The sequence below is a fragment of the Cryptotermes secundus genome, unplaced genomic scaffold (genome assembly GCF_002891405.2).
Source record: "Cryptotermes secundus unplaced genomic scaffold, Csec_1.0 scaffold643, whole genome shotgun sequence".
Taxonomy (NCBI): domain Eukaryota; kingdom Metazoa; phylum Arthropoda; class Insecta; order Blattodea; family Kalotermitidae; genus Cryptotermes; species Cryptotermes secundus.
The window spans coordinates 167139-193448 of record NW_019731276.1 but is presented as its reverse complement, the minus strand read 5'-3'; the positions used below and the strand labels follow the sequence as shown (position 1 = coordinate 193448).

The 26310-nt window shown below is 43.7% G+C and overlaps 1 protein-coding gene across 1 annotated transcript in view; it reads right to left on the bottom strand.

Moving 5' to 3' along the window:
• The window catches only part of LOC111866844 (transcription factor 12), a 441771-nt gene that overhangs the window by 285743 nt on the left and 129718 nt on the right, over window positions 1–26310 (bottom strand). Inside the window, exon 5 of the mRNA XM_033752433.1 lies at window positions 15491–15538. Within this exon, the coding sequence (XP_033608324.1) occupies window positions 15491–15538 (48 nt within the window). The remainder of the gene's footprint in view (window positions 1–15490; window positions 15539–26310) is intronic.

Below are 26310 nucleotides of genomic sequence, written 5' to 3'. Positions count from 1 at the left end.
GGTCATGTTTTACGCAGAAACTGCCTTCTAAAAGAAGCTATCGAAGGAAAGATAGATGGGCGGATAGAAGTGACAAGAAGACGAGGAAGAAGACGTAAGAAGATGCTGGATGACCTTGGGGACAGAAGAGGATACTGTCATTTGAAGGAGAAAGCTCTAGATCGCATTAAGTGGAGGAATTGTTTTGAAAGAGACTGTGGACCTGTCGTCTTGACAGATTACTGATGATGATGATGATACTTTCCCCTTCCCCTTGGTTTTTGACGGTCAAAAATAGCTTTCGTCCCAAAATATATAGGTAGAGTTCAAGTTTAATTAGACCTAGAGGAAGTGAATTGAGTAAAAACTCGTAATAACGTGAATTGCAGTCCATGTCATGAGGAACGATTTTTTTTGGAGTCTCGAGCTTCAATAGTTATCGAGATATAGAAGAAAACGCAAACCTCCATTTCAGCCGAAAGCGCATTTTTGTTTCGAATTATATAAACCGCTGTACCGGAAGAACCGAGTGGATTAAAATTTTTTTAAAAATATGTTTGAAGTATGAAAATATGTAGAAATAAGTACACAAAATATAATTTTTTTTAATAGTCGAGCGACCTATCTGGATGACTTCACATGGAACGACCCTCCTTGTGAACTAACAGTGATTTAGCTACTCGAAAAAATGTCTCACCTTCTACTGAATCCGCCACTGGTCAAATCCTGGGCTAGATTAATCCGGTCCACATCATCCCACACTACATCTTCAAGATTCACTTTAACATTAACCTCCTATTTACTGCCATGGCTTTCTGAAAAATGTGCACGTATTCCTGATCCCCACATGCGTGCTACATGCCCACCTCATCCCACTATATTAGGAAGCTCCTACTAATATCGATTCTTTCACAACTCCTAGACCCCTGCCTCTTGCCTCTCAGCGCTCCATCAATCTAATCTATTATGTGAGCACAACCCTTTAAGTGAGAACAAGTTCAACATCCAAATATAACAACAGATGAACTACAATTGCATATAGTTTAATGTCTATGCTTACAGATGAACGGGAAGGCAAAACTTCGTTAGTGGACAGGAGCGAACATACCAAGAAATTGATCCGCGTGAATATAATTTCGTTCCTCACTGTCGCTATCAGTTATTTAAACTTCGCAAAATTTACGAAAGATAAGCTAATTACCTTTAATATTCTAATATTCTTCTCCATCTATTATTATTATTATATCATCCCGAATTCTGGTAACGTGAAAAGCAAACATCCACTGTTTTCTCCGAGATTACTTCTACGCTACCTTCCCTTCTTAACATCTAACAGATCTTCCGCACTGGTCTGCTTCCATCCACCAAACTAACATCATCAGCACGGGCCCATTTAGTTACAATCCACATCTTCCCTTGAGCCTTTCCAATGGTAGCGCTTCTCAAACTGTGGCACAGGTACCAGAGCAAGTCTACATTCGTGTTTTTCACAAATCTCATTGCTGGGCGTTACATTCATTATTAAACTATTCAGAATAACTTATAACCTATGCAAAGGTTCATGCACATCATATGGCACAGCTGTCAGCATGCTTAATTAAGTATCCCACCATAAACACGTAAAGGGGAGTGGAGGTATAGCTCCATATATTCTTGACTTTGGAATTTCATGGAGGTGGTCAGTATCACCCCCTGGCCGCTATATCCCCCGGAGAGAATCAGGGGTACCCATTAGACAGGAGACTGGTTGAACCACAGCAGGACGCAGTGCAATGATTGTGTATTAAAAGTGCACTACAAAATATGTTGCGCATTTTTTAAATTTCTTTTCGGATGGTCCAGACATTTATGTTTCAAGGAGCACAAAGCTCTGACGCAGTGCACATACTTTGTAAATGTGTTCGCTAAAAGGACGCTTTCGTCAGCTGTCTGAAGTCTATTATAAATGAAAACGGTATTCCTTTCGTTCGGTCTGCTTCTAATTTGGAAATTACTCTCAAACAGAAGTTGTTATACTGTATGTTATGTATCAATATCGACTATACATTCTTTGGGGGGGGGGGATTTCGGTTTAAGCGTCACGTCAAGTACACGTTGCTGGGATTGATACATATAAAATGACACCCTCTGTTGTAAACCTCCTGTACAGAATGTTCCAATGAACCCGTAAAATACAAAATACATTTTAATTTACTAACAACCATAATCTTTCCAGCCGGGATAGCGACTGGCTATGGGCTGGACGACCGAGGAGTCAAGAGTTCGTGTCCCAGCAGGTTTAAGAGTTTTCTCTTCTCCACAGCGTCCAGACCGGCTCTGGGACCCTCCCAGCCTATCAAATGGGCACCAGGGGCTCTTTCCCCGGAGGTAAAGCGGTAGAGGCGTGAAACTGACCACTCAACTCCAACTAGTGTCGCGGTCAAGAATGCGCGGATACTTACATCTACTCCCCCATACGCCTTCATGGCGTAGTGCTTAATTAGTCTTTCAAACTGAACTTCCTGGAGACCATTACTCTGAACTCGGGAACTTAAAACCTTCAAGACGCAATATTATTCGTAAAATTAGTTACCATTATTTACTACATTAACCGATCGTACATGACTAACGATTAATCATAGTAATTCACTAAGATACCAGAATGCGGAATAATTTTAGTCTCCACGATCACAGAAAACAGGGCATATTACAAGTCTCCTGATACGTGTGTCAGTACAAACGCAAGCAAGCCATCCTCCGGCACATTCCTGGCGAGTAGTAGTACTCAAGTCCCGTTAAGGTTGAGCCTAGATCCTGACTGCTCACTCTGTGGATCTTATTCGAAGTCACTGAACCAATTCTCGTCCCGGACACAAGCTCCGTACTATCCGTCGCAAATACATCCGGCATAAACAGCTGCCCGTAAAACACGAGTGGAGAATATATCTATGAAATGTAACTGAACGCTAAGCAGAAAAATAGCTTACAAATCTCTAGATCAATCATCTCACTGCTCCATTATGTCATTTATGGTTTCAGAAATAACATTTCCACAAGCGAGGGCTGACCACACGTGTTCTCCAAATGCGTACTTTGCAATTGTTCGTAGCCTGCTTGCCTAGAAGTTCACTTGCTCCAGAGAATAATTACTGGTTGCAGGCTCATCGCACTATAAATGACATAATGGACAAACATAAGCTAGTGCCTTCTATAGCATAAAGGAATACTAACCATGTTTTTAGGATCGCATCCTGTTGCGTATATACAATGAACATATATAATTTTTAACGTAAACGCAACAATACTTTCTTGTTTAACTAACTTCTACAAACCATTTACAAAAATTGGAATGCTAATGTTGCAGTTCGGTTATAGTATTTGAGAAACTTGCCGTACCTGAAGATGACCCATTTGAGGTCGAAACATGTAATGCGTGCTATATAAAAATAATAAAGTATTATTGCATTGACGGTAAAATTTATGTATGTTGATAATACTAATCACACTGAAAAATCGTTACAAATAAAAGCGGCATCTTTAAGATAACCACGATAATCACGCAGACCACACACCCCGCGCCAGACTTTAGCTGGATGGTAACTAGGGACTGGACATTTATGCCCTAATAATCCCTTAAATATGTATGTATTTATGCATGAAAAACTTCCGAAATATGCACTAAAATATGCACATAAAAATTTATACCAAATATTAAAATTGATTTTACATTATTTTAAGACCAACAAATCAATATTTAAGTTTATTTTATGTAATCACTGAATGATTCACTTGCAATAAAAAGCTGTACTGAAATACAACATATTTCATTACAAATTTAAAAAAACAATGGTACTCACATTTAGCTCTCCGAACTTTCAACTTCTCTTCTGTTGCAGTTCACAATTACTAAATGTTTTATGTTTTCCATAGTTAGTCACCTCCTATTGTCTCGTAAGATGTCCTCAAAGCGGGAAAAACTTCTTTCCACCTCACAGGAACTTAGGGGCGCATGTACAAAAGCCGCTATTTGCTCCACTGTTAGTGATTTTTTACTTGGCAGTTCAGTACGTTTACCGGCTAAAATTTCTTCAATTTCACAAATTTGTTCATATCCTGGATTTTTTGAAAGAATGCTGTGTACTTTTTCCTTTACTACTTCACCAACTCTTCCAGGAACTAAATTCAATTTGGAAACAGTGGTCTTGAAAACACTTAACGACTGATACAAAGTCGTATTGCTACTGCTTGCCTCCAGTGAGGAAATGGTGGATGGAAAATGATAGAAGTGAGCAGATACAGTAGAACTTGGTTATAACGTCATCAAAGGGACCTAAAAATAGTGTCGTTATAAACGAATGTCGTTGTAACCGAAATGGGCACTTCCACAGTAGCCTTATGTTAGTCACGTAAAAATCTACCAAAAACCGAGTTAAAATGTTGCATTTTTTAGTGAAATACGTAGTTAAGTACAGACTAACGTAACATTGACGTGGAATTGCCCAAATGTGTAATATCAAAGACATATTACAGCGCTTTTCACTGACAATACACACCGCACTAATACTGTATATTAAAGGTAGGCCTACTCACCAAATTACAGTAGATTACATCAATTGTTATGCCTTACTGTACCTAGATACGAGTACAGTAATCAGTTATCTTCATCTGTTTCCTGTTACTTGCCCAATACACACTTTCTAAATTACGTTCAATGACGATATCAGAGAAATTCAGGAATGAAAATGACGTTACATACGAGGTTGATGCATTTGTGCATGTCGTACTAAGCAAGGTATAAAAACAGTTGCTTTATGAGAAATTAGTTCGTACCATTGAATATTTGACGCAATAGACAAGGTGTCGCAGAAACCGATGTTGCTATAACCAAGTTTTACTGTATATAGTTCTGCGTTTTTTAGTACATCTTGGGCAATTTGAATTGATGCTGCACTTTTGAGATCAAATGTATTCACGACATTCCTGTTTCTAAATGTTCGGAGGGTAGTGGTTAAGGTGCTATGCTACAAGCCGGAAGGTCGCGGGTTCAAGTCCCGATGAGGTCATTGCATTTTTTTTCAATTGACCTAATCCTTCCGGCCGCACTAGGCCATGGGGTTTACTCAGCCTCTAACAGAAATGAGTACCAGGAATTAATTAAATAATTTTACTGGGGAGTGAAGCGCGGCCGGCGCGTAAGGCCGACTGTCAAGGTAATGTGGGACCCTAAACGTCTCAAATGTGTTCCAATGCTAGAGCATTTGAAAGCGTTTTTCACAACCAACTGTTTTCTCACTCACTCGGCAATAAAGAATTTCGTTATCCGTAGTTATCATCTCTCCTTCGAACTCCCACTGATACAGCTGTAATTTAGTTTTCTGAATTACTTTCACTTTCGGCATGACTACAGAAAGCTAAACAAACTTGACTACAGACTAGTCACCACTAATGTGAATGGCCCCCAGCTTCAAATGAAGAAGCGTAACGAACCTCATGGAGACATCCGAAGTAAATAAGTGAAGTCCCTTATCGGTTGAATAGTATTACGTTGATAGTAGCTACATGTGAACGCTTCTGACTAATCTCTTCGCGGCAACTTAAATGGTACGCGGATGAGGCAAGTTACGAGTAGAGGGATCGGGGAAGTCCCGTCTTGGGTATTGCATCAGAAACATGAATCATGACGAAATGTTGAGTCAAATAAGCAACATATTCTAATACGGAAAAGAAAATTTGTATACACATGACATGATTGAAATATGAACATAAAATTAAAAAATATATATGATAAACATTTTAAGAAGGAAATGTGCAGTATAAACAGAGATCTTCGAAAATATGATGCTTATTCATAAAACAGGCAAAATATGCATTTAATGCACCATCAAACCATGTCCAAAATTTAAGAAATCAAGTAATTCATACATATATCCAAACGAGCATACTTTCTGGCTGTAAGAAAGAAATATCCATTTGCATTAAAATCCGGTCCCTAATGATAACATATAAAATTAGAGGGCAGAGACAGTAACGGTTCAGTAATTGTGGCATCAGTAGGGAAAGCAACAGCAACTGAGCCAAAATAAAGCAGTTTCTTTTTGTATGTATTAAACCTAAGTACCACAGACACCAGGTGTCATGAAGACAGTCCATTGTCTGTAACGCAACTCAAATCAAAAAACTAAACTCAAACAAACCTCACACACAGACAAGGTTAGGAATATGTGGAGTATTGCCACCACTCCAGCAAATAACTTCATGGAAAGTCTATACACATCTGCAATTTTTATCATTCTATTTTTCTTGAAGGAAATATGGACCATTGCACAAAATTCAAACTCTAAACGTTTTTACTGGTCCATTCCTATATTGCACTATCGAACGTCGCGGCAGAATGGGCAGCACTTCTGCTTCGTATTCTGGAGAACCCGAGTTCAAATCTCAGTTCGGATTACAGACGTTCGTGCTTTCACTCTCTTCCTCCAAACTAGTGTACGGCCGCATCCTGTCACGTCATTTCCGGTTCATTACGTGCTTGACAACACACTAGTCGATTCTACATGGGAAACTGGGGCACGCGGTAGCGTAGTTGATTGATGCACTATGCTACAAGCTGGTAGGTCGCGGGTTCGATTCCCGACGTCACTGGATTTTTCAGTTGACTTAATCCTTCCAGCCGAAATATGGCCCTGGATTCAACTTAGCCTCTAACAGAAATGAGTACCAGGAATCTTCTGGGGGTAAAGGGCGGCCGGCGCGTAAGGCTGACAACCTTACTGCCATCTAAGAGCCGAGTGTCTAGCAACTGTGGGAGCCTCGACCTCTGACACTTCTATGGACCTTCACGGACTGTTACAGGGATAGCTTCACTTTCCTTGTACCTTTTACACAGGAAACCAGGAAAATAGGGAACTTCAAGAAATGTTCAGATTTATGTACAAACCTACGATGTTCTCCTACATGATAAAGGTATTACATACACACCGCCCATTGCATTATTCATTCATATGCGATTCGAGTTGAAACTGGCAGTGAACAGAGCGCAATGCAGTTATTAACAGAACTCCTACACCGATATGAGCAGAAAGTGCTGTAAATTACATCTGTAAACTAAAACAGATTATGGTGAAAACTATTCTGGAAGTGGTAAATGATCACGAAACATTCAACTTGAACTGGTATTATAAAGTTTAAAAGGTATAAATCGACAAGTATTGATCATATTCCGACAGAATTGATTCCAGCAGAAAGTGAAACATTTATGTTCTTAGACAAATTCAGTCACTTTTGGAATACGGAAAAATGCCTGTGCAGTGGAAGGAGTCTATTACTGTACCAATGTACATAACGGGCGATTAGACTGACTGTAGGAATTATCGACGAATATCACTGCTGTCAACTTCATACAAATTTTATCCAATATCGTCCCTCAAAGTTATTTATTTTATTGCTAGCGGGGTGGGAATAAGTCCCTTGTACTGCGGCCACTTCTGGCCTATTGTACCAGCCCCAGATGATAGGTGAGGGTGACTGTGGAGCAATTGGTGGAATGAAGATTGGCAGGGGAAACCAAAGTACTCGGAGAAAACCTGCCCCAGCGCCACTTTGTCCACCACAAATCCCACATGACCAGACCCGGGATCGAACCGGGGCCCCTGCGGTGGGAAGCCAGCGACTAACCGCTTGAGCTATGGCGCTGCCATCTCTCAAGGTTAAGTCCAATACGTTGACGAAACTACTGCGGATCCTCACTGTGTGTTTCCACGTAAGAGATGAACTACCGACCACATTTTCTTTGCATGTGACTGCGTTTCTCTCCTCGTTTGCGCTTCTTGTATTTGGGAGAAGTGCTGTGTCCTGTACGCGGTGGCTGTGAAACTGATCAGTTTCAGTCAGATCGTAGTGATATAATTGTCTTCATTCCGTTCTTACTTTAGCTCGCTTAGCCTCCGATAAAGTGAGTGGCTACGGAACAAGCGAGCGCGATTCGAATCCCGCCAAGAGCATGAATTTCATTTCTCCCTTCGCCACCGCGTCCATTCAAGGTCAGGCTCCTGTCACGTGATTAAGGCAGCATAAGCTAACGACACATTCTGATCCACTGTCCAGGATTAGATCGCAGAGGGCGATGACATGCAGGGACCACTTTAACCCTTATGTAAAAAATTTCCTCCGCACTCCTTGTTTCCAAATACGAGTGCTTACACGTTCAGACGCAATGGTGAAATTATAAGAATGCTGGCATAAAATCAACGGGCCTAACGCCTATTTTATACATAATTTCCGATTTCCCTACAGACAATAAACGTCATTACAAAAGTCTATATTCCCGCGTACGGACGCACAGAAGTGCATAAAGAAGGCGGTAATTGAATAGCCGTCCCGCGGGTGTTGTTCTAATTACTGCAATAATTACACAAATTCGGGCGAATAAATTAAATAGCCTCGCATATGCTCTGTCAGGCCTCGAGGTTAGATAACACAGAACCGTCTGACACAAGGGGAAATCGAAAGTCGCGGAGAATCGAACCTGCGACCTTTTATTATACTGCCTGGGTCAACTACCACCGTTAAATAAATAAATAAACAGAAGGCGCTTCAATTTTATACTTTTGAGACAGTAACTGACTTCAGGAACCCATAGATGACTCCCAGTTGAGCGCCAGTAATCTTCTATAGAAGGGAGTTCATGAACTGGTGTAGCACGCTCATTACTGCAGCCGATATAGATATACTGCCTGTTTCCATTTATGACTACTGCCTCTCGCAGGGCCTACTATAAGCACTAATGACTATAACCGCCATGGCTGGTTATCCCTGCCTGAACGGGGGAGGGGGGAACTTGATTTTGAAGTTACGATTCACACCGCTGTACAGTCGGTACAGTGACTGGAGAACCAAGGAAGCACTGCAACACTTTTCCTTCTTCTGCACATGGTCCAGACCGGTTCTGGGGCCGGCATGTCTTTCCCCGGATATAAAGCGGCTGGGGCATGAAGCTACATCTCAAGTCCCCCTATGTATTCAGGTAGCTGAGCTTAATTTAGCACAAAACTTACAAATCAAAACCATTCTATGTTTTATTACGATAACTATACAAAATCAACATGGTTCTGTTAGCAACAAGAGGACTGTGAGATAGTACAGCATTCGCGACATAGCTCAATCGGATAGTCGCTGGCTTCCCACCGCGGCGGCCCGGGTTCGGTCAAGTGGGATTTGTGGTGGACAAAGTGGCGCTGGGGCAGGTTTTCTCCGAGTACTTCTGTTTCCCCTGCCAATCTTTATTCCACCAATTGCTCCACAATCACCCTCACCTATCATCTGGGGTTGGTACAATACGCCAGAAGTGGCCGGAGTAGCAGGGACTTAGTCCCACCCCACTAGCAATAACAAAATAGTATAGCATTAAGGAGAAGCTTGGGTTTAAAACGCAAAAAAGCATTTGTGTAACAGCAACTGTATTTCTGTGACTGTATCAGATAGTATCTGTGAGACCTCAGACCCAACCGAGCCAATCGTCAAGTCCCACCGGTGGAGAAACACTGTCTTAAGAGGTTCTATCGGAAAGGTGAGGGGTTGGACAAAAAAGAAACCCTGGCGTAACTTACGCAATTCTCGCTGCCATCTCCTTTCGAACGGATACAGGGCACCGTGGAGTGCCGCTTGCGGTTCCCTTCGGATGTCAGAATGTCGTCCCTTCAGTTTCATTTACAGTTTGGGAAACAAAAAGAAATCAAAGGGGCTAAGTGTGACGAGTGGGGAGGATGGGGAACGATAATAATAATGTTGTTAGTCACAAACTCTGGTTTTCTGGGACGTGTGGGCGGGCGCGTTGTCGTTATGAAGGAGCAATGCTGCGCATGTTCAAATTTTCTGTTAATATCTCCTGGCAAACTCCATAACTGATCCCAACGGTGACTGCGACCTCGTGGATTGTTCGGCGACGGTCTTCGTGGGTGAGTCCTCGAATTTTCTCAATAACTTTGTCGCTCTGCTGGTGCTTGGTCGCCCTGAACGTTTGTCATCTTCAACTGACACTCAACCGGCCTTGAAACGTGAATGCCATTCGAAAACCCTGTCCGACTTAAAGAATGTCCCCCAAAATCTTAACGAATCATTTCAGGGGTTTCGGTAGCGGATTTACCGAGCTGCACGCAAAACTTTATGCAGACACGTTGCTCGATGTTGCCATCCTTCGCAGACAAAACGAAACACGAAGTCGAAAAAGCACTCGTGTAAAGGCCTCTACCTGTACACAAACACAGAAATACGCACACAAACATCCATGCCCTGAGTGGGATTCGAACCCACGATCCCGGATTCCGAGCGAGCGAAGACAGTGCACGCCTTAAACCGCTCGGCTACCGTGATCGGCTATAAGGCGCAGCTAGTGGAATGAAAATGGGTGAAGGAAACCTACGAACTCGGATAAAACCTGTCGAGTTGCCACTTTGCCCAATATAAATTGCACATAAATTGACGTGGGATCGAACCCGGACGACAAGTTGAGAAGCCAGCGGCTGTCCAATTTAAATCAAAATTTATGAAGCGCGAGTATTTTTCGTAAACGTAACAAATATAAAATGTCACGAAAATTCGTCCTACGGTTACTACGGTTATGCGGACAGACAGACCGGTTGACCGCACCACAGTGCTGCAAACGCTTTTAAAAAGGAAGAAAGTATAGTGCGAAGGAAATAAAATGAAAGCAGAAGGACCGAAATAAATGGAAGAAAGGGAAGGAAACTAATATAGGAACAACGAAATACGGAAGAAAGTAAAATAATTATGGGAAAGGACTTTCCGTGCAGCTGCGTCAAGCGGCACGTGAGTCTCTTCTGTTAGGGCCCTCGTTGTGCAGCCCTGGGCGGCAGTGAATGGCATCCATTAGCAACTCTCAGCTAGACACGATCGGTTGACGAATAATTAATAAAGGAGCTGGGAACCGCGTCATCAGGTCAAACGCGCGATGCATCGAGACCGGAATAACCTCACTCGACTCCCGGGACAGTCTCTGTAGTAGGGCAGAATAGAAGCCAGTATATCCAGTATTGCCTCAGATTAAAGAGTTAAGATAGCCCGAACACGAAGCTCATAAGGATAAAATTTAATGCGTGTTGCGATCCCGCACTCATGATCTAATTTACTTCAGAAGAAAAGCCACCTTTGGCAGCTAATCCTTCTAGTAACAGACACCGCCCTACAGAAAACCATCAATTTTAATGTGAATATTCGTCACGCTAAAAAAAAAATCTGATAAACGTTGTAGTTCACAACAATGACACTAGTTACGTCATGTACAGATTTCATTCTGTAGGACGAACTTGCTCTTTCCGAAATTCCATTTGCGTTCAACGTTAGGTGCAGTTACAACTGACCAGGTACGCACACACAATGGATTCATTTAACGTGGTTTAAACCAATCTTAATCAGTTCCAATGATGGCTTCTTGGACTCTGACCACCGTCCGACGTTCTAACAAAGAGAAACATGACATTTCGCTTGCTGCATCTCGTCCTGTCCTCAGGTGTGGGTACCTGTACAAGCCGGTCGGGCAGGAGGGGATATTCCAATGACTTGGATCACCTCCTTCTGTCGGATCCAACTGAACTGGCACCCTACGCCAGAAGACGGGAGCAGAACCAACAGCCAAAAGTGTCATTCCTATCTGTTAAAATACTGGACGATGAACAACGGTAATACTAACATGTTTCGTTGTACACAATTGCAACACAACATCAAATGTCATTAAACCGCCGAGTAGCATGGGAGATGAAACATGCGGACGGACGTCCCCACTGTGCGCTGGATGCAAAATAAGGTGAAAGGGAATAGACTGAACGAGTTCTGAGCTCAAGGCGTTCAGAATTTGTCCTCACGTCAACACGCCTGAGGCTCAACCAGTTTCCTACGAGAAGGAAATCGTTACTCGGTTAAAGGGTGTTGGGTAATCTCACCATTTAAACTAATAATTCTTCGTATATTTAACGAGTTTTTATTGCTAGTGGGTGGGACTAAGCCCCTTGTACTGCGGCCACTTCTGGCCTATTGTACCAGCCCCAGATGATAGGTGAGGGTGATTGTGGAGCAATTGGTGAATGAAGATTGGCAGGGGAAACCGAAGTACTCGGAGAGAACCTACCCCAGCACCACTTTGTCCACCACAAATCCCACTTGACCAGACCCGGGATCGAACCCGGGCCACTGCGGTGAGAAGCCAGCGAGTAACCGCTTTAGCTATGGCGCCGCCATATTTAAAGCTACTTCGTGACAATACCAGAAACAGACAATGTTACACAACTCCGCGAATTCCTTAGCAATCAATAATTACGCAAAAACAGGTCGAAATACCATCTGTATGATAAATCTTTCAACTTGTGGTGGAGCAATACCATACCATATCTAGCTGTACAACAGCTGTATTAAATTTCTCAGATTATAAGGATCATTTTCACAGTAACTTCTGTATCGCTGTGACCCTTACACGCGTGCCGTGATCTAACACAATTGGCTATTACATATTCAGTTTTGTAGATATGGAAAAGGAAAGCACGATTACTAAGACATCGATGGTGTTACATGGAAAGGTTTATTATTACAGAAAATACACACGGAAGAATGGTCAGGATAACGATATGAAGATACTAGCGCTAAGGTTCATTATTGCGACTAACAGTCCTACAAAAGCCACAACGATCACCACTAGTGTGAAATTACGTGATTAAAATTACACACGCGCACATACACTAACTACGGCTCCGCGTATCCAGTCCAACCATAACACCGTAACGCCCAATACTGATAAAAAAAAATACAAACTACAGGTTTCATGAAGTTTCAAGAGGTTACTGCTGTCAGAGCCATCTGTCGGCAGAATTATTACTACCCCTCAATACGACTTTAACGTATGCACAGATACAGTTCTTCTGAAGCGTCTGTCCCTGTACACATCAACTCAAAAGGCTACACAATTCAGACGCGTCATTCTTAATGGCCCTGAGTTCCTACGACAACTTTATATAGATATATAGGTTAATAAGGAGTACGGTAAAGCTACTCCGGGTGAGCATGAAGAAATCTGTTACGATATAAAGAATCGTATACAGGCGTGTCTCAGACTGGCGCGTGCTCACTTCTTCAGTTTTGAGCGGGCAACCACTGAGGAGACGTGTAAACGTTACACCATAGAAATCTAACTCCTAACACGGATACCTGCAATCACTTTTCTTACGCAATTTGTATGCCTATTTACCACACATGATCACTGGAAGCACGTCTGACACTTATTTTAACAAGTACTGACTGGAAAGAAAATTATGGTCCTAAACCCAAATGTCTTCGGTCAGCCGGCAAGTAACAATGTTTGAATTTAAATTTACATCTATAAGAAACTTGGCATTCATCAATACTATTTCAATGAGCATGTTCACAGCAGGCCAGGAAGGAAATGTAAACACGGCAGTACAAACGCAGAATAAGTCCGAATAGACGTTTATTGCTAGGCAACGACTAGGTAAACACATTGCCGCTGCAATGAATACGCAAGCAACAATTGAGTAACTTCGGTTGCTATGCAACGGCGCTATAAACACGCATTCCCAATACTAGAGAGGCTGTGTTCTCTGCGTGGTCAGTGCAAAGAGGTTATAAAGAAGAGTCCAGCTGAGAAGAATTGAGTCGAGTCTTCGGAATTGGCAGTTGCAGAAAAATGGCAAGAAAGGAAATAGGTGGGGCAAACTAGACTCCGTGAGTGATTTGAAGTGACAGGCTGTTATAAATCCGTTGCCAGGATACGACTAGTGAAGACTGAGAACCCTAGTGGGTATGTGATGGTGAACTGTGAAATATGTAGATCAGCAATTGCGCTGTATCGCCTGTAGTCCCGAGCTGAATGTACGAGGGCAAATCGAAAATCTTTGCCCCTATTTCCTTTCACCCACAATAATACACATACAGGGAAATCAAAATACAGGCAGTGTTCTAAGCACCTTTGACTATTCTTTCACACAGTCACCACCCCGGTTCAGGCATTCGTCCCATCGCACCACTAGTTTGGAGATGCCGCTGTTGTAGAATTCGGCCGGTTGAGCGCAGAACCACCACGGGACAGCGGTTTTCGCATCTTCGTCGGAAATGAACCTCTGGCCTGCCAGGAACTTCTTCGGTGGACCGAACACGAGGTAATCACTGGGGGCGAGGTCTGGACTATACGGTGCATGCTCCATAATCTCCTATCCGAATGACTGCAGTCGGGCGGCGGTCCTGTTTGCCACATGAGGCCTGGCGTTGTCACGGAGAAGAAGCACGTCGTCCATGAGAATCTCCGGGTGCAAATCCTCTAACCCTGACAAGCTGCATGAATCTGCCACATGGGCTGCCCCCTTTCCGATAATGGACAGAACTGTTTAGGGAACTAATAATGGAGTATAACAACTTAAGAAACGGCTTGATGCTTTATAAGTACCAAATATTCGAAACCGAAGTGTGGCGTAACATTGGCATCAGATATGAAAGAAGTGTTCACACTTGCATGCAGACGACAATGTACAGTCTCACCGGCTTCCCCGGCCATCCGTAAATAAAGAACATCACTATGCCGAAGTGAAGACACAAAAGCTTAAGACTTACGAAAGATTTCATCTGTTCATCGTGCAAAATGCTACATTAACTTAAAAATTGCGATTTTTTTATTTGTATCTAGACGTCCAATTTCTCTCCAGAGAATCTCAATTCAACTAAACGAATAACCCGAACCCGGAAATATACTGTCGGTGCAAATGCCAATATCCTACAGCAATTCTCTCCAGCCGCGGTTTTCAATTTGGATCCAGTTCTGCCAAACACATTATTTCATTTTATATATCCGAGGTTCCAAACTTATTTAGACACGTAAAATCGGAGAATTAAGCATTAGAGAAACGGCATTTGCTAGGCACAGGGCTATAATAGTATCCGACACGGTTATCTTTCTTTCTGATGACCACTGAGGTGCGTCTTTTAGTAATGCTATCCCTGTAACAGACTGTGGAGGACCACAGACTTGTGAGAAGTCGAGGTTCCCACATCTTCCAGACAATCAGCTCATAGATGGCGGTAACGCTGTCAGCCTTAAGCGCCGGCAGCCCTTTACCCTCAAGGAATATTCCTGGTACTCATTTCTGTTAGAGCCTGAGTCGACCGCAGAGCCACAGTGCAGCTGGGGGGTTTCAGGTAAATTGAAAAATAAAATCCAATGACCTCATCAGGAATCTAACCCGCGACCTTTCGGTTTGTAGCATAGTGTCTCAACCAACTATGCTACGGTGTGGTCCAGGTCTTCTAACGATTCTTTAATATCCTACGACAAATTTATTTGTAAACGTGCTGTTAACGCATTTCTTATGTTCCGTGAAGGAACAGGCTATTTAATTGGGTTCTGGTGAGTGTTAGCAGCGGCTGCGGTTCTCCTAATCTTGGTCATGCCGACCGCGATTGGCGAAGGACTGCTGTACACGACCACTGGCACGGCCTGCAAGATCTGACGAGTACTTACCCAGTGCTGAGTTCCTACGACATCCGCTGCGTCCGTCGGGTCCAGGCTCTGCAAACAAAACAATACAGACCTTTAGCATAAGATTAAGGTTCTCTGTGCTTAACTAGTTAAGAACTACGCAATGAAAAAGTATGGGGGAGTGGATGTATAGATCCACATGTTCCTGACGTCGGCACCAGCTGGAGGTGAGTGGTCAGCTTCAGGCCCCGGTCATTTTACCCCCGGTACTAATTGAACAGGAGATGGGGTGAACCCTACAGCCGGTCTGGACGATTTGGAGAAAATTCTTGACCCTACAGGGACCTGAACTCCCCGACCCCTCGGTCGTCCAGCCCATAGCCAGTCGCTATACCGACTGCGCTATCCCCGCTCCGTTAAAGTACCATTTTAAAACAGGGTATATATTTTTGCGTTTTAAATCAAGCTTCACGGTGCAGAATTTAAGAAATAACTTAATTTAGTGATCTTAGAGAAAGGCCCGTCTCGAATACCACTCACTTATTTTCGTATTTTTAAAACAATAATAGTCAGGTAACAGTAGGGTTGCGCCATAGCTAACGCGGTTAGTCGGTGGCTTCCCACCGCGGCGGCCCGGGTTCGATCCCGGGTCTGGTAAAGTGGGATTAGTGGTGGACTTAGTGGCGCTCTTATCCTACTGTTGGAGCGGAAATATGCTTGTTTGCAGAGCCGTTACTTAGTAACGGCTGTTGTATATTTACTAATCTCGCGGTCGATGCCCAACAACGGGTCTACAAGCCACATTATTTTTAGCATAAAACTATCTTAGACAATAAAGGCCAAAGACACAATCGCAGCTAAGAACTGCCGCAAAATGCAGGGCGATTCACAGCTCTAATACAATGCTCGGATAACAGTGCCGGTTTCTGCGATAGAGATTCCATCGCTGCACCGGAAACAGGTATTCTCGGCCGTAATGTGCGGAACTCAGAGCTCAGTCTGCACTTCTGACGACAGGTGGTCTACAGGACTGTGCATATTCCTCGATTTTTGTGCACGGAAGTGCAGGTACATGTGCACAAGACACAATCGACACAACTAGCATGTATGGGCACTACGTCCCTCCTCATTCCAACAGAGACTTAAGGTTCGGCCACACAGAGCGCTACGCTATGCTCGCTACATACGCTACGTACGCTGTGTACACTTTGCGACGCAGCTAACATAAGGAACATAGCGTACGTAGCGTACGGAAATCTCTGCGGCCAGTCACATTGGCAATAAAGGGAGATATTTTTCTGTTCGTATAGCGAACATAGCGTACGTAGCGCTCTGTGTGGGCGAACCTTCAGAGTCAGCGTTTGAGCCGCAATCGGACCGAAAGCAATACAGGATCGTCTCCGTGGCGCGCACTACTTGCACTCTAATTAGAGGACATACCGCTACATGTAAACAAAAGCACGTGGCTTTAGTACAACGGCGTCCCTCCCAATTTTTTAAGTCGAGTGCGAAACTGGCTAGACAGCTTTCCAGGCAGGTGGAATGGGCATGGAGGTCCGATCGCCTGGTTTCCATGTTCTCCCGGTCCGATTACGCCCCACCCTCTTGTGTTTATTTGTGGGGATGGCTGAATTGCATGTCTGTGCCACGGACGACCGGGATGGTGACGAGCGAATTAACGGCAATGAGGTGGCTGCTGCAGACACTGGGAGGAATCTCCCCAGACAGCTAGTTACAGCCAGGGACTCAATTTGAAGACGACATGAGCTGTATGTGGAGGAGGACGAAGAACACTTCGACCATTCGGGTTGATGCACATTCAGGGCGCAAAGTCCCCACCACACGAGCACAATGAACTCGTAAAGGAGCACCCTCATGTGATTGAAAAATGATACAAAGGACAGAACATGCTCTCTTCTATTTCTTCCCGTCTTTGTTTAAGTGCAAAACAAGAATATCAAAAGACATGTAACGTTAAAAAGTAAAATTTCAAAAATTTTAAAGCTCGAAAATCACAATAATACAAACGAAAATGACACTGGAAAGTCGTTACTTCTTACCGGTGGCGAATCTGGAAAAACACGCATATTTTCAGCTCTATTTAAAACTACGATAAATGTCCTGGCTTTTGGACCGTAAATCCAAGTAATCCGTAGAAAACAAACTTCTACTTATATAAGTGCATAATAAAACCCATATGGACATAGGGTACACAGCTATGGGGCTGTAGAAAACCAACAATAAGAAAATAATTCAAAGACTTCAATCTAAATTTTTGAGCTCAGTAAATAAAGCACCTTGATTTGTCTCCTACTTTACTACCCACAATGATCTGCAAATCCCATTTATCATAGAATACACAGATTGCCAACACTCTACCATCAAAGCATACTCGGACACAATAACAGACTAATTGTAGAAATTAGCAACCCACCAAATGTAGGAAGAAGACTGAGGAGACAGTGGCCGTCTGACCTACCCCAACCCGCAGATGATGAACATTAAAACAATCACCATTCTCCTACAGGGCCTGTCAGAATATCATCAGTGGATGACTTCTATGATTTATGAACGAACAACGATCATAAGATGACACTAAAAAACTATTTCTAGTCCTACGCTCAATTTTAAGACTATCTAGAATGAAACCAGAGATGGGATTTATATAAAGATATTTTGAAAACTTTAAAATTTTTATTTCAAGGGCAAATTAATTAATATAGTTATTAATTTATATAAATAAAAATTACAATATATATTAGTATTAAACAATCTTAAGGGGCAAGCGTTAGCGTACTTGGTTGAGGTACTATGCTACAGGCAGAAAGGTCGCGGGTTCGATTCCCGATGAGGTCACTGGATTCTTTCATTTGATCTAATTCTTCCAGCCGCAACAGGGCCCTGAGGTCGACTCATCCTCTAAAAAAATTAGTACCGGGAAGATTCATGGGGAGTAAAGGGGGCCGGCGCGTAAGGCTGACCTCATCGCCATCTGTGAACAGATTGTCTAGATGACGTGGGAGCGTCGACCTCTCACACCCTTATGGACCTTTACAGCCTGTTATAGGGACAGCTTTACCTTTTTCATTTTTTTTACAGTTTTTAAGCAATCTTAAACTTAGATAATAACATATATTACAAGAGTTTTCGGGTGTATCGGTAGGTTACATTTTACAAAGGTGTACTCAATGTTAAAAACAAACTCAAATTGTAAAATATGGATCCATATATTCTCGTGACTGGCCTGATGATGACCTAGTAAAGGTCGAATAATATAGCGCAACACCTGTGTATACTAAATAATAGTAAAAACAAATGCTGATATCTCAGTATGCAGATATTATAGTTGTGTAGACGGTCCCATTCAGGCTAGTATTGAAGCGTAAAAAGCAACAGCTTGTCCTGTTATTTTGTAAGGATGTGAAAGGTGATCCTTTGCTCTCGGGAAGAACGAAACCGATAAATATGTTTGAAAATAGACACATCAGCCCAAGACGGAGTACATGAGCAATAATGAATAATGATAAATTAGCGAAGAGCTCTATCTTTTGGGATATAAGGTCACGTAGCCTGCGAAACATATCGACTCCATCTTCATATCTGAGCGAACCGAAACCGGAACGAGGCAGGCAGCAAACAAAGCAAACCCCGTGCGCCCGAAATACCGGTTGCCTTCCACCCAAAAACACGGAGTCGTATCCACAAAAATCCAGAATTCTTCATACGAACCGGTGTGAGATTCTCAAATCCAAGGGAAAATTTGTGATTTATAGCGATCGCCCAATGATGTTAGCACAGTGAAATCTCTTAGACTATGATGGGCTGGAAATGTGGATAGGAAAGGGAAACAAAGAATGCGCGCGCATACATAGTTCTGGTGGTAAGCATCTCGATCTGTGTTCCCTACAAAACCAAGCAGGCGATGAGAGGACCCAGGCTCTGAAGATGGACGGAGCTACTTCATGATCCTGCCCAATCAGCTGCACTAGCTTTACGATTCTGCTCTCACTGTTAGGTCGGTTACACTACAAAATGGATCGTCCAAACTGACAAAATTCAAAGAGATAGACCCCCAAAAATGCATGCCCATGCTTCCCGTTGCAAACACAAGTGAGATACGAACGGGTCAGGAAGCAGTGCCATTACAACATTTAACTCTCTGATTATAACACTTGGACCGCCTCTGTGGTCTATTGGCCAGAGCTCCCGTGTTCGATTCCGGGCGCTACCACATTTTCTGAGAAGTAGTGGGTCTGGAACGGGGTCCACTCAGCCTCGTGAGGATAAATGAGGGGCTATTTCCAGGAAATGGAGGTTGCGGCCTAGAAAACCGAAATGACGGCCGTCGGGATTCGTTGCACCACAGAACACCCTCTATCCGCAAAAGTTGGCACTAACTTCGCCGACAAGCGTCGGTAGCTCGGTCGGTATAGTTCACTTGCGGACTAAAACTACGGAGTTTATCACATTTGACGGCAATGGATCTGCTGTATAGCACTGTAGATGTGAGGACGGCTTGATGACGATGATTTATTCGGTTCCTGCCCAAATGTGTTCTTAACTTGAGAGATAGCGTTGGGGTTCAATTCCTAGAGAGATAAATTCCTTTCTTCGCCACCAAAACTAAACCGCCTCTGCAGCCCATCCATCCTATCCAATGGAAGTAGAGTCGCAGTGGAATGAAACCCTTTTATCTAGTAACGAGATTAAGAATGCGTGGAGGTTCACCTCATCTCCCTCTGCACACTACCATTGCGTGGTGCTTAAGCACAGGGGCATCTCTGTCTTTACCATCCTGAGGAAAAAAAATATACATAGTAGTAAAAGATATGATGGTTTTGAGCTATTTTCTCTCCTGCCAGGGCCATGTAAGCCGGAGTGACATAACAAAAATGGAAGCCACATTATTTCTTCGGTTTTAACGTAATATTTTGACGTAACAACTTCTTTCTTCACGGCCCCTTGGAAACGGCGCACTGAAGACAAACCCGGGTGAATGCAGAGACAAGGAACACGACATTAAAGCCCAATCTTGTATCAGTCCCTCCATTAAAACAAGATGCAAAGTACAGAAGAAAATCTCTGTCCCGTGATACAAAAGGCTCCCCTTACTAGTAAAACCCTCACTCCACCCCGGTTCTGTTGACCTATTAGCTTCTCCTAATAGCTTAATAAACTGCTGCATTAGCTTATCTCCTCTGACTGCAGGATGATTGAGCCTGCTATTTTCCCACGGCTTGCGAGTAATGCCGTGGAGTAGGGAGGCAATCAATATTCCACGCAGTAACTGACATTATGTGACAGCCAGGGAGGGAGTTAGGGGCATGAATCTATGACACGGAATTTCAAGATGAGTAAAAAGTTGGTGACAAAGGTGTTGCCTATATAACAGGGGTAATCAGGAGGCGTCTCAAGATGAGATTAAAACGCAGATGTTCCGACTACCCCCGTTACATAAGCATACCTCATGGCGCCGCCGCTTCCTTCACTCAACACAAATGGAAATGCACTAGTCTATACTGAGCTGCAGTACACAACACCAATTATATTCTTCTTCGTCTTCTTCTAGACCGCCTCAGTGGTCTAGTGGTCAGAGGTCCAGAGTTCCCGGGTTCGGCTCCCGGAGCTACCAGATTTTCTGAAGAGTAGTGGTTTTGGAACGGGGTACACCGGGCCTCGTGAGGATAACTGAGGAGCTACTTCAAGGAAACAGAGGCTCCGGTCTAGAAAACCTAAATTAACGCCCGTTGCGCTGACCAGACTACACCCTCTATCCGTAAAAGTTGGCACTAATTTCGCCGATAAGAGACGGTCGCTCGGTCGGTATAGTTCGCTTACGGACTACAGGCCACGTAGTTTCTTTTTTTCGTCTTCTTCTGCCTTGACGGATTAGGCTCTACCCTGTGCCTATCCAAAGTTAATTAATTCTAAAATTTGAATCTTACAGGGCTCCTTGAACGGGTGATGAGCTGGTCATAAGGCCGTTACCTACACAAGTTAACACAGCAGATATCCATGCCTCATGATGGATCCCAGTGTCCGAGAAGGCGAAGATATTTCGTAACTTAGACCGCGCGGCCATCTGATCGGTACTAAATTACTTAATGATAATAATAATGTGCCGATCGCAGTGCCCGCACGGTCTAAGGAGTGACCTATCTTCGCCCGCTCGAACACTGGGATGGTAGGTTCGAGTCCCACTCGAGACATGGATGTCTGTGTGCGTTGTGGGCAGGTAGCGGCCTTGCGTCGGGATGATGCCCCGTCCAAGGAGTCCTACTGACTGCGTATAAGATTAAGAAACTGAAAAGGCGGCCAAGGTCCAACGAAGGACTGTAGAGGCATTGACAAACAATAACGAACTGTGCTAAATTTCATTTCCTAAGTTACCCTGTATATAAGGCCGCGCCATAGCTCAAGCGGTTAGTCGCTGGCTTCCCACCGCGGCGGTCCGCGTTCGAGCCCGGGACTGGTCAAGTGGGATTTGTGGTGGACAAAGTGGCGCTAAGGCAGGTTTTCTCCGAGTACTTCGGTTTCCCCTGCCAGGCTTCATTCCACTAAATTCTCTATCACCATAATCACCCGGGGCAGGTACAATAGACCATTCAGTGGCCGACATGCCGAGTGGACCCAGCTGGACGCCACCCACCACTATGCGAATTAAAAAAAAATACCATCTATATGTGTATGTATTACTATTCAGTCCATACTTCATTCATCACAAACAAAGTAGTGCAGTTCGATATCATGGTGGGGCATTTTTAAACACATCTCTCTTCTAAGTGCGGCATTTTTCTCATCTTGCAGGCTGTATTCTTAAGAGCTCATGGGTAAATTACCCTCAGATTGCTGAAGCCCCTTTAATGTATTAACAGTTACTTGTTCCCTATGAGCTAAGAAACGCTTGCAAAGCACCAAATACGTCATGTACCGTAGTTTTAGTTCATTCTCCTGTATGTCACTCCCATCCTAAGTCGATCAGCATCACGTGAAACATTATTTCCAAGCTTAAGTTACACCACATGGAAGAATAACTAGCTGCATTACCACAAGCATCTCCCTCCTTCTGCTGCAGCTCTTTCAATACAATTCTCCATCAGCAAGTCTGGCTCGTAGTAATCGTAGCATATTTGCTAACAATCTAAAATTTAAAACACGTAACCTACAATACAAAAACAACTAACTCCGTGACCTGTAGTCCGCCAGCGAACTTATACCGACCGAGCAACCGCCGCTTGTCGGCGAAGTTAGTGCCAACTTTTTGCGGATATAGAATGTCACGTGGCCAGCGCAACGAATCCCCACGGTCGTTAATCTCGGTTTTCTAGACCGGAGCCGCTATTTCCTTGAAACAGCTTCTCAGTTATCATCACGAGGCTGAGTGGACCCCGTTCGAGACTCACTTCTTTTCACAAAATCTGGTAGTGCCGGGACTCGAACCCGGGACCTCTGAATCTGTAGCCAGGAACTCTGACTACTAGACCACAGAGACGGTCCGTAACCTACAACACAGGTGCATTTTGATAATGAAAGAAAATATGCTGATACATTAACAATAAAATTACATTACGCATGAAACATAAAACCAAGCACTGCTACTAAGTCACGTCAATGTCTCATTAGTGGCAAAGAGGTGCGCGGTGCTTCCATGAACACAACACACGGGAGGCTTCTGCACTTCTGACGTGCACAATTCTACAGACAAAAAATTACCGAGATCATAACCACAAAAAAAACCCTTCAAATCCAGACAACAAAAACATAACATCGCGTTTTAAACCCTGCTGGTGTTGAATTATGCAACCAATTAGCAATTCTGTTGTGAATCCTCACAGCAGTAACCAAGGAAAGTAAGCCGACACTAACAAAATTCATTCAATCAGAATATATGACAGGAACTTGTGGAAAGAATTAATCGCCTACCTTCCATTCCCTGTCATCTGAGAATCTGAAGCGATAGGCAGAAGGAACACTTGGTATGTTTGGGGGGCTGCAGTGCTGCTATTGCTGAGGGCAGTGATTTGTGAAGTGCGGCGTTGAGATGATCTCAGGTGGCACGCTATACATACCGAATTTCATGACGATCGGTTCAGGCATTCCAGTAACACTAAGAGTAGTACCTCTGTGATTTGACAGGCTACAGTCTTGGTATTATCGAGAGGGGGATTGATGATGTGCGCCACTGAAATGGCCTCAGTGGCATGAAGACAGGTATAGGCGTTCAAGCAATATTAAGGTTCCGTCTCAGAAATATGAGAGGCTTCAATGTTCGTATTAGTGATGGGCGGGATTTACGAATTATGTCGTTGAGATGGGATGAGGTGCCTTGATATACATACTAAGTTTCATACACACATGTTCGGCCAATCAAAACTTAATTCGGAGGGGGGGAGATACACAAACGCAGACAGCAAGGTGGTCTTATAAAGCTTTTATTTTTTCGTAATAAGGAAAGTAGGCTAGAAAAGAAAAATAAAACATATGCGTCTCAAAATATGGGTAACGGCAAGTAATGGGTTAGAACGGATACAAGAAACACTTCGTAAGTACGCGGGCCAGAGTCACGGGTCAGCATAGGGACCAAGAACATGCTCTTGTGAACATTATAATGAACCTTAGGGTTGGGCTGGGAGTTTACTTACTGAATCATTACAGGCTTCTCAAGGACCCTGCCCCATGAGGTAAGTTACGATTATGCAGTAGTTGTATACCAAGTCCAGGCGAAAGTAGAAGTCAAGTGGATATAGGACCTCACTTGAATACCATCACAACAGTAGCAATAATAATAATAATAATAATAATAATAATAATAATAATAATAATAATAATAATAATTCAATTCATATTTATTCGCGTGTAACTCAACAGCCCAAGGGCCAATTACAAAGCGAACGTGAGCGAAAGTCAAAGTCAGGTTACGACAGACGGCCAGTCTGTCACAGTGTCAAGCCCCGTCTAGGGCTCAAGACAAGATTCTTGCTACTGTCAGACAGTTGCGGGTTTGTTGATGTGGGAGCACTCTCTGACGAGAGGACGGGCCTGTCATTTGTACATGCTGCTGGCCCTTACCAGCGCAGTCTTTCTGGTGTCCGAGTCCCTTGGGACTCGCGACCATATTTTACTGTCCCAGACTTGAGACCTTTCGTCGCCTCCTACAACTCGCAGGGTCACGGTTGAGATATTCGACCCCGCCTACACACGGGGTATGAACTCTTGAAATTGCTGGCTTCTCGTTATATACCCTAGGGTCTGACGTGACAGTTGCGGGTTTGTTGATGTGGGAGCACTCGCTGACGAGAGGACGGGCCTGTCATTTGTACATGCTGCTGGCCCTTACCAGCGCAGTCTTTCTGGTGTCCGAGTCCCTTGGGACTCGCGACCATATTTTACTGTCCCAGACTTGAGACCTTTCGTCGCCTCCTATAACTCGCAGGGTCACGGTTGAGATATTCGACCCCGCCTACACACGGGGTATGAACTCTTGAAATTGCTGGCTTCTCGTTATATACCCTAGGGTCTGACGTGACAGTTGCGGGTTTGTTGATGTGGGAGCACTCTCTGACGAGAGGACGGGCCTGTCATTTGTACATGCTGCTGGCCCTTACCAGCGCAGTCTTTCTGGTGTCCGAGTCCCTTGGGACTCGCGACCATATTTTACTGTCCCAGACTTGAGACCTTTCGTCGCCTCCTATAACTCGCAGGGTCACGGTTGAGATATTCGACCCCGCCTACACACGGGGTATGAACTCTTGAAATTGCTGGCTTCTCGTTATATACCCTAGGGTCTGACGTAACAGAAAACACGTCCACTGCCTAGCAATGAATGCCCGCTATTCTTGCGTATTCGCTGGAACGTGTTTATCTAGCAACGGGTTGCTTACCAAGAATCGGGTAGGTCTTTATCGAGCCGTTGCTTAACAGTGGGTCTATACGTCACAATATTTTACTGCCCCAGATGCGAGACTTCCCCAACCTGAAAGTCAGGTCCCCCATCCCCCAGGAAGAGGGTAGACCACTTATACAACCAGGCACTGGGTTTCCTTTTCGTCGCCTCCTACGACTCGCAGGGATACGGTGGAGGCATTCGAAGGCGCCTCCACGAGGGGAAACTCAAACAAAGTACAAAACAAAGCACTTTATAACATCGGAGTAATTCTTGGAAACCAGCACGACGCTGTGGGATTAACAGGCGTTTCCGTGGATACTGACACGTTATATAAGAGGCCGTTCAGATCAGAAGAGAGAGAGAGAGACCAGAATTCAGCCAGTCAGAATGGAGCGACTCCTTGGCAGTCATTTACTGAGAGTTACGAGTATTGCAAGTTATTGTGATTACGAGTGACTGTACAAGATGATGTTAATAAAACCAATCATCCAATTCAAACCCCGTTATTATTAGTCACGCCACATAAATACGTGACAATATGTATATTACAATGTGTAATGTGAAAGTAATGATGATAATTAAGTCCATATACCGAAGTGCCTGACAACAGCTAGGAGACAAATTACAGGCAAGCAATGGAGAAAGAAAACTCGTTAATATAAAAGTGAACAAGCAAAAACAAAGATGAAGAGACATATACAAAGAATATAATGACTAAGCCCTACATAACACAAGAACATCAGGATTATGTACAATGATTATTAACAATTTTAGCTGGAAGGTTATATAATATGATTGGCAGAAACTGCTCCGATTGTAAATATGTCGAGATATTTACCTACCACGTTGGCAGCACATGCGCCCAGAATCACTTAATTACTTACTTACTTACTCATGGAGCTGAGCCCTTCTGGAGGAGCCGCCGCCAATTCTGCAGCTACTCATGAATTTCCCAGCATTTTATGGAACCCGAAGG